Genomic DNA, 14,007 nt, shown 5'->3' with positions numbered 1-14,007 from the left:
TTTTTAGTTATAGTATATGAGTAATTCAAAGCACTACACATTTATTAGCTCTACCTTTTATTAGCTACATTATATGTACATTATATGTATTTTATATGTACATTAAAACATTTAATGTGTATACATGTAAAACACAATTTTAGTTTTAGTATACGAGTCATTCATAGCACTATTATAATACATGTATTAGCTCTACCTTTTATTGGTTAGACTTCATACATGTAATATTTCAACTGACTGAGCAATAAAACTATCAATAGAAATACTTGTACACTCTATGAATATTCAAATTCTTTCTATGCTTTTAATGTATCTGTTCTTTTTGTTACCAACTCATGCTTTTTACAGATTTTCTACCAATTTTTCTATATTGCTAGAATTTTTTCTGTCAACTGCCTACTACTCTAAAAAAATATCTGTAGATCTTTGTGAGTGTTTCTAGATCTCTAAAAGTAAGTGTTCATCTAACACAGTAAACTTTATAACTACACAGGGGCCTAGGCATGGGAAAGTCTGGTAGTTGTCATCTCTCTGATGAAATTTATACCAAGCATTGCGACAGATATTTAGTCACCAACTCAAACAACACACCTCCTGACATTTAGCTCTAATGTATATAGTTTATATCAATGATTAGTTTATCAGAGATCTGCTCAACATGCCGGCTGTTGCCATGAAGTAATGGGAAGAACATATTTTTGTCTCCATCAGTTATGGAAATACAATTATATGGCCACAAGTGCATTTTCTGACTTGAATAGCAAAGCATTCCATATTTTTACTATTCATTTTAAAACAAGAATATGATGACTGCTGCCATAAAGCAATGGGAAGAATATATTTTATCTTAAGGATTTATTTCAACTCTTCTTCTTTGTCATGTGGTGGCAGGTGCTACTTTGAATCTGTATAATAAATAGTTCAGTTTTTATGATTCATTCTACGATAAGAATAATATAACTATTTGAGAACCATTGAAACAGTGAAGTAATGTCAGGAGTCCTGTTTAATTGTCATCATAGTAACAAACTTACACTTCAAATACTTATCAAAAGTCCTGGTGAATTACACAATAATTTATACCAGTAAGACTCTGAGAGCATATATTAACATGACTCATTGCTTTTATAACAACGTATTCTTTCTCTTTAAGATTTGTCTCCTCGAACTTATTACCTCTATTGTTAAAGAGTTAATATTCATAGTCTTCATAAACTTGTCAGCTGCACAGTTACAAGTCACTTTCCTATTCAAGATATATTAACTACCATTCAATACCTTATTATGACACCAATAGTGGATCTGTTTAGCTTTCGACATACCATGTGATAACTGCGGAGATACCTGCACACTTTGTCAAAGAGATACTAAATGTTCATATTTGAGTATTAAGTTGCCTTTTGAATAAGTGAATAAAATATATTTCGTTGATCAATTCTAAATCAATACAATAAAGAATGTTGGTACCCATATTTGCATTTTTGACTGCAAAGGTATCACAACTCCTACAGCATCAACTGATTATCTGCATCACATGTCAGCCCTACATATAGAGCTATTAAACTGAATTCTTTAGTTGACGGAGTGAACTTTGTAACTAAGCAGGTGTTTGGTCATGTGAGAGTCTGGCTGACGTCACATCTATGATAACACTGCTATATTCAGCGTGTCAAATATTTCATCACATCTTAAACGACCACCTTCTGACCTTTAAGCTCCTTATGTAAACAACTTATCTAAAAATTTATCTTATCAGAGTTACACAACACCCAATATGCTGCCTGTTATCATGAAACTCTGGAAACAACTTACTTGGTATTTGATCTCCCACGTATACAGGCTAAATACTGTAAAACCTTTATTTGAACGCCATGATGCTCTATTTTTCAACCTTTTCCTTGGAGTGGTTCCTTTATTAGAGGTAGTGTTTAAATAAAGAGTAGCGCTGTATTTTCAAACACCTTGTCAAGATGTTGAGAAGATAAATTTAATGCTTTCACTGGCGAACAAATGCCACCCGTGTTTTACACTGTTCTTCAGGCAGTGCAACAATAACTCTTTTGGATGCAATAAATTTGCTAGCTTACATCCAACTTGTAGATGTCTAAGTAAATATGCACTTGGAAGCTGATACATGTGTCTACTAGTTGATATCTATTGCTTACAATTAACCTACAACGGTTTAATAGCCTGCATTGCAGTTTATTGGGGCTTTAAAGTTCTATATTTTATTTTAAACTTCAAGACATATTTTCCTTTCATAACTATATTTAAAAAGATTGAATGAAAGCATTTGGCACTCATTGATATGTTTGTTACAGTTTGCAGCCAGAACTGGCAAATTATGTGCAGCAGAAGTTGTGAGCGTTGATCTGTGATAAGCCAAGCTAGATAACACAAGGCTATCAAATTATATTTTTTTCAGACTTTAGCTAAATCTTTCGACATGTCTAGATTTCTTTTTGTCAACTGCCCAGTATTCTCAAAAGGTTTCTGTAGATCTTTGTAAATATTTCTAAATCTCTAAAAGTAATCTGTTTATTTAACAGAGTAAACTATGCAACTAAACAGGTGCCTAGTCATGGGCGAGTCTGGTAGGCAGCATCCCCCTGATAAAACTAATGCTAAGCATTGCGACAGATATTTAGTCACCAACTCAAACAACACACCTCTTGGCATTTAGCTTTAATGTATACAATTTATGTCAATGATTAGCTTATCAGAGATCTGCCGGTGGTTATCATGAGGCAATGGGAAAAAATATTCTTATCTCCATCACTTATGAAAATACAACTATATGGCGACAAGTGCATTAATTTGCCCACACTGTAAGGTATTCCAAATTTTTCTTGTTCATATTTACTATTCATTGTTACTATATTTCTTATATGATGACTGCTGCCATGAGGAAATGGGAAGAATATATTTTATCTTACGTATTTAGCCTATTTTAACACCTCTTCTTTGTCATGTGGTAGCAGCGGCTACTCTGAATCTGTGTAACAAAGAAGTCAATTTTATGGTTCATATCATGATGAGAATAATATAACTCTTTGAGAACCATTGAAACAGTGAAGTAAGGTCATGAGTTCTGGTGAGTTGTCATCATATTAACAAACATACACTTCAAATACTTATGACAAATCCTGATGACTTACACAATGATATTTACCAGTAAGGTTCTAAGACCATATAGTGACATGGCCAATAGCTTTTATATGAAATAATAGAATCTCCTTCTTAGGATTAGTCTCCCCCACTTTGTATGTCTATTGTCAAAGAGTTAATCTTTATGGCATACATATATGTTTCAACTTTAAAGTTACAAATCACCTTCTTAGACAAAATTTCTTGACTACCATTTAATATTTGTTGCAATATCAATAGGAAATCTTTTTAGTTTTTGAAATGTCCAGTTATGAATTCGAAGACACCAGGAGGACTTGGCAGAAAGGTACTATTTGTTTGTGTTCAAGTATTTAGTTACTTTTTTTATCAGTGAGGCAGGAAGTTTGAATGAACATAGATTGAAATATGTTTTATGGATCAATTATAAATAAATACAATTAGGAATGTTGGCACCCATGTTCGGCTTTATACTGCAAAAGTGTTTAAATTGCAAATATGAAAGTGGACTTCACATTGATGACAAAAAGGTTGACCTTCCTAACCACTCTCTGCTGGGTATACTTTGTTGTAAATATGGTCCAGGAGTCTCTAAGTGTATTACTCGATTCAAAAACAATGAAATCAGTCTCTGCAGATATTCTTGCTCTGAAACAGCCAACGCTGAGTTGCCTATTGCCATCTTAGCCAAGAAGAAATGTGGGGTTCATGCTAATAGGCACACTTTTTCTACTAAAAGGACTAGTAATCTACTTAGACAAAAGGCTAAAAGTCAGTACAAACATCATGGTAAGCCAGTATATAGACTTATGTTTGTATATGTGTACGCTATATGTGTCAATGTGCTGAACAAGGTTGTTAATCCCTACAAGTCAGTTCAGTCAATCATTCCAAAGAAGCTGAATCATCGAAAAAAAGCAAAATTAATATCACATTTGAACAGTCCGTATGCTCTCAAACATGCATGAAAAATATGCTACAGCAGCCCAGTTTAGTGCTACCTTGTAGACTGAATGGTATATCTAGAGAAGCTACAGAGGTGTTGGCTTCACACATGACTAAAATACGTGTACAGCCAATACTGTGAGACAAGTTTAAATGCTGAATCTTTGAACGTCGGCAGCTCTAGTTTTAATTGACTGTCAAAGTTGCTGTTTCGTGGAGTGCATTGCTGTAAACCCATGCCAGATTTACGCCGGACTTGTCAGCGGAATGACACCATTATCTACCAGTAAGTACTTGACTGTTTGCCCGTATACTCTAATGTGTGATGTAGCTAAATCTTGAATTAGCTTCAAAAACCTATTTGCAAGAAAATTTGTCAATTTTTTTCTGCTTAGCAACTATTTAAATTATAATAGTTTCAAATTTAAGAACACTTTCCGTGGTCATGACCCATATATTATGTATATTACATTTGAAAGTATATTATCAGAATTGTCTCCTCACAACAACTGGATCTATTGTTGAAAAATTATATGTTCATACCAGACATGAATACTAAGGCTGTGTCATAGATCTGACATGAATACCAAGGCTATCTGTCATGATTGCTAAAGCTATCTGTCATCAGCCTTTGCATTGGCCCTAAAGTATCACATCTCCTGGTAGCAGCGGACAAGCATGCTATTTGTTGGTATGTGTTAGACATTTTCTCTTTGTTTTAACGAGGCAGTTTTTTAACGCATGTTTACATAAGAGCCAAGAGCTTGGCAAGAGATCATTTGGTACAACTTGTTTCTCCAATAATACCCATTATCTTTGAGTATTAGAGATGAATTTTACTGCAATTTAGATGGTCTACCTTATCATTATACAATCACTGATGTTCTTTTTAGCCACTTTCTTATCAATGCTAGGGAACTGTTCATATTTAATATTAGAAATGTGGCCAGCTGCAGCAGTAAGACAAGCTCTAAAGCATTGAAGGGTCCACATTGAGTAGGGAATACCATATGTTAATCCAGTCTACAAGATTTGGAGTTTTGCCAAGCTATGCAGGTGGCATTATATAGCATGAGTCCGGTTCAAAAATGGACATGTGTGTTCATAAAAATCCTTGCTAGATCAGTAGAGAGGAGAAAATGTATCAAATATAAATATGAAATTGTATTTAATTATAAATCTTAAACAAGAACTACAAGTGATTTCAACTAAAAAAAGAGAAAGGTATTAGCTCTGAGGCTCATGAAGCTGGTCTCCTGTCTCGTCTGTATCAGTGGGAGTACGCAGATAAATATCTAGTCTGTTAATTCTCTCCATCATGGCAGCCATATCTACATAAACATATATTTATCAGTGTTTATTATAAGCAATAATATAATGTTTCTCTTTTTATGAGAATTGCACCATCTCACAACCACCTTGTGTAAACCAACCTTCAGACTAAGGGAATGTTTACAGGAGATGGTTTAGAGCTGTAACTACTCTAGTCTAATCTGCTCAGTTACTGTACAGCGATACAATTTAGCCTGTGATTCACCTGTTCATAGCTACCAATTTTGAGTGATTTGCTCCATTGGAGCATTAACCAATAGAATTAACTGCTGACCAGCCAATAGCAGTGATAAAACAATACTCATCATATCCATTCCTTATAAGTTAATAACTAGCAAGGCGAAGCACACATGAATCATGGCTTATGTTACCCGAGGAACTTTGCTGTATAACCACAAGTATTAACTGTAAGTAACAGTTGTGTAACAGTAGAGTCTCATAGTAGTACAGTACTACTATGAGACTCTACTGTTACACAACTGTTACTTACAGTTAATACTTGTGGTTATACAGCAAAGTTCCTCGGGTATCAACTATCATTTCTTTACAGCAACAGACTAAAGATATAATTTACCTGCTGTCTTGTGATTATCTGCTTCCTGAAGATCCACAATCTGCTGCTTAGACTCCACTAACTCATCTTTTAGTTTGGTCAACTCCTCCCTCTGATTGGTCAATGCTACAACAACATAATCAAGGCTCATTTACTGGTACTGTTACATCTTACAATAAGAAGCAATAAGCAAATGTAACATTACAATTAGACTGCTTAATTAGCAACTGAACCAGAGTTAACACTAGCCAACTCAACACTGAACAAGGTCAGCTGACCAGCTGGTAAGTAAGACAAAAGATAGGGGGATGGCTCATCCTAAGCTATTTATAGAGCACTAGCTGCACGTGTCTGGGCAGGAACATAACTGAACTCTAGTGATAGTGCATACATTTCAGGTACTACATACAAATGAGGTGTATAGATGCCATCCATATTTTGTGACAAGAAGAAAGTCCAGTTCAACTGAAATTAAAAAGTCACCTGCTGTCTTGCGATTATCTTCTTCCTGCAAGGCTTCAATCTGCTGCTTAGACTCTGCTAGCTCCTTTCCCTGATTGGTCAATGCTTAAACAATCATATGATAATAATAATATAACAATCATGGCTCATATATTGAGGATGTGTAGAAACATCAATATTCTGTTAACAACTATAGAATCCTGGCTCATATACTGTTACTACATGAGAAGGAGATATAGAGAGAGACAAGAGGATAGACTCAGAACTAGTGCAAAGAGTTTATGGTGAGGAGTAAATTAGTTTTGGTAGAAATTTACGAATTAACACATTTTTGAAAACTAAAAAGAAATAAAGTTTTGTAGAAAGAATATTTTCATGAGCTCAGGTACTGTTGTTCCAGTAACAGCTTAAGAACTGTAAATCCTACCTTTTGATTTTTGATTGTCAGCTTTGTGCAGGGCAGCGAATTTTTGGTAAGTGGCTGCATGGGCTACAACAAAGTAAAGATAAAGACTTCATTATAATAAAATGATCAACAGACAAACCATCTTATGAATAGGAAGCCTTCCCCTCATTTATTATAGCCTCAGGTACATGTGGAAGGAGGCAACTAGTACTGAGGGTATAATGTTAATACTATTAGTTAAAACTATTTGAGCAAATGTTAAAATATAGCCTGAGAAACTAGGGCTAAGAGTATATGCTAGGAGTTATTAAAATTGCAATGAGAATCAACTAGTATGGCTGATAGAAACAAATATTATATAAGTTCCTACTGCATTCTTGCCTAATTCCTTATGCGCAAAACACTCCTATTGCATGTTGCACTTATCTTCTCTAAGGCTACAACCAGGTGTATGGCATCAGCAACCATAATAGACTAAGAACCTGCAACAAAACTAGAAAAAAAATTTGAGTTCAAATTTATACAGTCTCACGCTAGTCTTAGGCCCTTTATCTACTACTATAATTCTAGTGAATAGCTTATGTTTCTATTCAAAACTGTAGTGAGTAATAAGAATATTCATGAATCAGGAGAGTTCAGCTAACTGCTGACTAATAGCTGCCACAAGGTGTTGAGCTGCTAACATCACTTTAATCCTATCAGTTTTGAATAAGGAATTAAAATACTCAGACTATAATTACCCAAGAGAGAGCAGAGGTGATGAGTGATTAGCAAAGGGCCGAGTGTTGGCTGAAGAGAAGAGGCTGAACTGACAGCAGTTAATACAGAGACAGAGCTGAACTGCTTCTACAGCCCACTGCAGTCTCTATGCAAGGCAAATGTAGATGGAATTCCCCAGGGTATGTTTATAAATATACCCTGGGGACAAGCAGATAGTTATGCAATAGAGTAGTACAAGTGAGTAGCTGGTATCACACTGTATAATAATCCTACCTGCTAATACTGGCTGCTGCCAGCTCTTAAGCAGCTCTACTGTCTCTTTCCTTCCCTCAGACTCTGCCTCCTTCAGAGGAGTTCTACAGTCACTGTTCTTTATACTGAGGAGTGCAGAGACTTTATCAGGAGGGATGGAGGTCAGCATAGTCTGTAGAGTTGCTGTGTGTCCACTGTAGGCTGCCCTGTGCAGTGCTGTGTTTAGGTAGTAGTCAGTCTGTATGTTGAGCAGGGAGACTCGTTGCTCTACTGACAGGCTGATCAGTAGAGACTCTACTATCTCTGTATATCCTCTCCGTGCAGCCTCTGTTAGAGCTGTCCAACCCACTACATCCTTCACAGCTATCAGCTCATACTTCTTACCAGAGGATACAGTGTGAAGTATAAGCTCTACTACTTCTCTATCTCCCTTCAATGCAGCTCTGTACAGAGCTGTATCTCCACACTCATCCTTCTCCAACAGCAACTCATCTGCTATTCCTCTCAATGGAGTGAGTAACAGACGAGCTACACCAGGGTGGTCTCGGTCGATAGCCAATAGCAGAGCTGTATACGACTCACTGTCTCTGATAGTTGTTATAAGCTGAAGTAGCTGATGAGGAGGGGTGGTTGTTAGAGCAGCCCTAAGAGAGGTAATGTCAGGAGCTCCACTAGCTCTAATATATTTCCTAATCCATTGCTCCATTGTTTCCTGTACAATACTCCACACAGTAAAATATGATAGAGAAAAATTAAGATAAATTGTGACTCAACTGCTGACTCTGGGTCAGCTGATGACTTATAAAGCTGCCAACCATAACAGAGATTCTGCAGGTGAACCCTGGATATTCACAGAGTATAAAAAGGAGACTAGGAATATGATACTCAGAGCTGGGAAATCAAGCATCTACACTCCTGCTATTTGCTATCTCATGTGTTAAACTAATGGAAATAAACTCGACCAAAAATTGCAATAGCAAATAAAAAAGAAGGAGACTGCAATAAGATTCATACAGTCTCCTACTTTAAACACTAATTTCCTATAAAACTGGTGACTAAATACAATCAGTGACCTGCAGCTGATTCTGACCAGAATAAAGACAAGAAAAGCAGCTAAAACTCCAGTTTCAGAGTTCCTCAGTCTATTCATAAAAGGAATATGACATATTTACAGTAGGAAATGTTTGCAGGTACAAAAATGACTGAGGAATGAAACCAGAGACTCCTGACCTTAACTTAACCTCACTAGATGATAGACTCTATGAGTCTCCACAGGGTAGAGAGTGATAGTCTCAGGAGGTCAGAGTTATATTATAATCACACTGACTCAGTGTCTTTTCTCATCTACTCTATTATTCCCAGTAAGTAAAATATCAACAGATGCTAATATAATAGAGATGTTATACTTACCTGTTGATACTCTGTAGGTACTCTGTATATGATATGCTTGCTGGCCGCTTCATGCATTTTATAGCTTGAATATATCTCCGCCCCTCATTCAGCAATCCGGGTCTTGATTGGCTGAAGCAAATATAACTGATCCAATTACATAATAGTTTGCCGGCCAGTAATGACAATGAACAGTTAACCATGTAATAATATTGAGTAATGTACACAGGAAACAATATTTAAATAATTCATCATGCGAGTCTATTATATGAAAAAAAACATTTGATGAATATTTGAAGCAAATCCAGGACTAATGCTAGTTATACAGTGGGGATACAAATTATGGAACCACCTTTGAGTTTTAGTACATAATGCGCTATAATGGCTCTCAAATTAGTTATATTCAGTCCAGATATGAAAAGTTATATATCATTAGAAAGGAAATTTTATCAGCTGTCGCATGGTTTAATTTTTTTTTGCATCTAAACATAATTCCATCACTAGTGCAGTTAATAGTCCAACTAGTCAGGGTGTCTCATAACAAGTCATTTTTTTCAAAAACATTAGTCTGGTAAACGATGTCTAGAATTTCCAAATTCTTTGATCTGCCCAGTTTAACAATCATCTAAGACAACAATTGCATTGAGTGAGATGTTGTGCATTACGCAACATAACCCAAATAGTATTGAAAAGTCCTTCTGCACTCAGTAAAAGTCATTCTAATAACTTCATCATCATGCCTCAACATCTCGCGAAAGAAAAGCGTGCTGTAATAATTCACCTTTATCAACAAGGGAAATCGCAGAGGGAAATTGCAAGAAAGGTAGGTTGCTCTAAGAAAGGTGTATTTACAACAATCTGCAGATGAAAGGAAACTGGTCAAGTTGAAGAACGGGCTGGTGGGGGAAGGAAAAAGCTAGCAACAGATCGAGTGACCAGACGCCTAGTGAGACTTTCTTTGGTTGATAGACATTTAACCAGTCCTCTGCTAGCCAAAAAGTTAAAAGAATCAACAGGTACCGAGTTAGCACCATCAACTGTTTGCAAATCATTGAGAGATAATGGCTTACGAGGCTGTAAAGCTTGTAGAAAACCTTTGTTATCATCTCGACAAAGAAAGGCTCATCTACAATCGGCGAAAGGTCATGTGAATTGGTCACCAGAAAACTGGAGAGCAGTATTATTCAGCAATGAGAGCACACTTACTGTGCAAAATCACTCTGGCAACAATTATGTAAGAAGGAGTCCTGGTGAAAAGTTTAAACCAGAATGTATTTTACCTACGATAAAGCATCCCACCTCAGTAATGGTGTGGGGTTGTTTCTCCGCTACTGGTCCTGGTAGATTACATTTGGTTGATGGAATGACAAATGCAGAAAAATATTGTGGAGTACTACAAAGTGTGAAGATACCATCTGCTAGAAGTCTGTTTAATAGAGAGTGGCTGTTCTAGCAAGATAATGCTCCATGCCAAACAGACAGAAGAGCAAAGAAGTGGTTTGCTGACAATAACGTTAACACTCTGACTTGGCCTGCTCAGTCACTAGACCTTAACCCAATTAAAAATTTGTGGAGCAGAATAGGCAATCTCGTAACTAAAGACAAACCATCTAATAAAAAAAGATTGATGGAGCTTATTGTGCAATCCTGGCAGCGTATAGTGACACCTGAAGAGCTTCAGACGCTGACAGATAGTATGCCCAGGCGCTGCCGAGCAGTGATTGACAAGAAAGGCTGGCCAACCAAGTATTGATCATCTTAAGGACCAAAACAGCTCTTTTCAAGGCTACAAAACCCTGTCTTTAAGTTAATTCCCAATAAAAGCCATTTCAAAGAAAATAAATTTGATATTTAATGACTTTTGGTCGGACACTATTTAATAGAAATGACAACTGTACAGTAATTCTCTGACAGCTTTCAGTAAACCTCTAGTAATATTTTTATAGAATTTACAATGTGGTTTTAATTTAAGTTTATCAAGAAGCCTACACCGTGACGATTCAAATGATATGTAATTTTTTATAGTTATGTAAAATTTTGATTGTATAGAAAAAATAAACACAACTCAGAATTCATTCCTATGTAACGAAAATTAGAAGCGGTTCCATAATTTGTATCACCACTGTGTGTGAGCAAATTCAGGACTGCTAGTGATATGTGTGAGTCTAACAGCACAAGTTGTTTTGCTGAATGAGATTACTGCTGGGTTTCACAGTCGATATGGGAACCTCGTTGTAAAAGCTGCTGAGTAACAATACAGTAACATTATATCCCTACTACAGTAGTTCACACATTCGCAATGTTCAATATAGTTTGAACTAGTGACTAGTTGAAATGTCTATATTACTATCAACTATATTATTATATCAGCTTCACAACTCATAAAACAGCATAATATTCTCCATTTTCCAACATTTCAGAAGTTTGAATATGCCTAAGCTACAAGTAAATGTTTTACATGGGATCTATATTTTTATACTAACTGCACAAGCAAAATCCTAGACTAGGAAGTTTTGAACAAACTCTCATCTTTATCAAAAAGGTTTTTATAGTAATATCGTTGTCATTAAATATAATTTTTGAACAATAACTTTGAAGTTATTGCGGTCATATAGGTTCCTGTCATATTTTAAAAAGCATAGAGTGTTCAGTGAGTTCAAAAAGAGCATCATAGACCGCCAAGGTGTTCAGAGCAAACACTACTATGCTGAGCCTTGTACAGATGTCTGTGAAGAAATAAAGCAAATACATCAGGATTTATGAATTTTTCATATGAAATGTTGTACATAGATACTCACCATAACAAAAGTAGATCTCCAGCTCTCTGCATCCAACTCAAGCTGTCTCCGCTCTCCTCTTGTGGTTAATGTAAACTGACAGTTGTAAAGCTATTACCACACACAAGCGGACCACCCAGGTATAACAAGCCACTGTACTTGAAGGCTACAGGAAGTAACAATGAGTAAACAACTCCAATCTGATCTACTGGGAGCAGCTCATCTATCTACAAATATTGAATGGTTGCACTGCTTGTAGGACAAAGATAAATCACTTAATGGATAACAATTCCTCTTTCAGTTTCAGCATATTCTAGACCAGGCTTGTGAAATATGGCCTGTGAGCAGGACCTGCCCTGTTGGATGATTCAATCTGGCCTGGCATCAATTTCTCAGTAAGTCAAAAAGAAGTGAGTCACTTACTACTGCTCTGAACTGCTTATGCAACTACATAGATATCCAAGCAACAATTTACTCCAACTGTAATGCATTTCACATATAAACATCAGCGAGTACTTATCAATGTGCAGTGAAATTTTTATAATGAACACAAGCCTGTTGTAAAGACAAGTTAACAAAAATTTAAACATGGAAAAACTATATTAAATCTTGTGTATAAGTCTAAATATAGAGAAGTTAGGCTGTACGAAATCTTGAAAAGTGCTGCGTCTCTATTAAAGATGTGGTTGCGTCAAAAAGTTAGATTTAATGAAATTAAGACCCATTAAAGTCTAAAACATCAGCTACAATTTGATGCCATTTTGTCTTTGTAGACCAACCTTGCCCAGAGATATATGCGTCTGAATGAGGCCCTCCTTGAATTAACACAAGGACAAACAAACACCATATCAACTGATATAGAGATAAAAATGCTTTCTTTCAAGATCAACTCAAATTTGACACAACCACATTTTGAAAAAGAGATTTAACAGCTGTACATTCCACAAACCTTATAAATTCATCTAATGGTTTCAAGCTGACAAATTTTATTTAAGAAAAAAAAGATTTTCAGCTCTCGATTGAAGGTCATTTAGCATAGTTTTTGAGCAGTAACAAAAGTCAAGGACAACTGCGAATCATCGTTGCTACGGTTACATAGTGTACAATATATATGGCAAAGGAAAAAATATACGCGATGTACTACCTGTATTTTGTATTCAATGTGAAGGTTTAGGGCCGTCCAACTCAAGCCATTTCCACTCTCCGCTGGTGATGAGTGTAAACTGATGGCTATAAAGCTATTAGCGCACAAAAAAGACCACCCCAGTGTTAAAAGCTGCTTTATTTGAAGGCATGAAGCGGTACCAATGAAAGCACAACTCCGAGGTGGTCTGCTCAGATCAGCTCACTTATCTACAAATACAGAATGGTTTTACTGCTTGTAGGACAAAGTTGAGTCACTGAATGGATAGCAGTTTCTCTTTCAGTTTCAGCATATGCTAGACCAGTAATGTGAAACATGGCCCGAGGGCGGGACTCTGAGTATGTAAGAAAAGAAGTAAGTCTCCAGTTCATTTCTATCAAAATTTGTGATTTTTGAAGATAAATACAACCCAAATGCTCCCTACAGCTGCTTGAGGATATTGAATCTGTAAAAGTGCTCATGCCCAGCATTCATCCCTAGCATGCTGCACTGACATGAGTTAGTCACATAAAATCAACACTACACGATGGGTCCAAGCGATGATAAAAGTTAACCCAGCATGTTTCAAGCATTTTAAAAGTTTCATGCCCAGCATGATTCATGATGCACTGACACAAGTTAGCCACTATAACGGTTGCATATAAAACTATAGATACAACTATAGTTTTATAGTATGCAACTTTATAAATTTATATTTGCAAACTATAACACTTAAGATATTCTGATCCGCTATGAAAGTCGCATACGGACACAAAACAATGCATTATTTTCGGACTCTTGTTATAGCATTCGGTCAGAAGAAAAATATATCATACATTTTTAGAACTTGTGTAATAGATTTAGGTGTTCATTTTACACTACCACCAGTAATCACAGTACTAGCTTCATGATCACGCGTCAC

At 36.1% G+C, this 14,007-nt stretch overlaps 1 protein-coding gene across 1 annotated transcript in view; it reads right to left on the bottom strand.

Annotated features, from left to right (window-relative positions):
* The window catches only part of LOC137398808 (M protein, serotype 12-like), a 58,369-nt gene extending 49,867 nt beyond the window's left edge, over positions 1 to 8,502 (bottom strand). Inside the window, exons 1-3 of the mRNA XM_068084986.1 lie at positions 7,818 to 8,502; positions 6,846 to 6,908; positions 6,440 to 6,523 (exon numbers count right to left, since the gene is read on the bottom strand). Coding sequence (XP_067941087.1) covers positions 6,440 to 6,523; positions 6,846 to 6,908; positions 7,818 to 8,502 — 832 coding nt within the window. The remainder of the gene's footprint in view (positions 1 to 6,439; positions 6,524 to 6,845; positions 6,909 to 7,817) is intronic.
* Positions 8,503 to 14,007: the final 5,505 nt, after the last annotated feature.

Source organism: Watersipora subatra, chromosome 6 (genome assembly GCF_963576615.1).
Source record: "Watersipora subatra chromosome 6, tzWatSuba1.1, whole genome shotgun sequence".
Classification (NCBI taxonomy): domain Eukaryota; kingdom Metazoa; phylum Bryozoa; class Gymnolaemata; order Cheilostomatida; family Watersiporidae; genus Watersipora; species Watersipora subatra.
The sequence above is the reverse complement of the archived record's forward strand: the minus strand, read 5'-3'. Positions and strand labels throughout refer to the sequence as shown.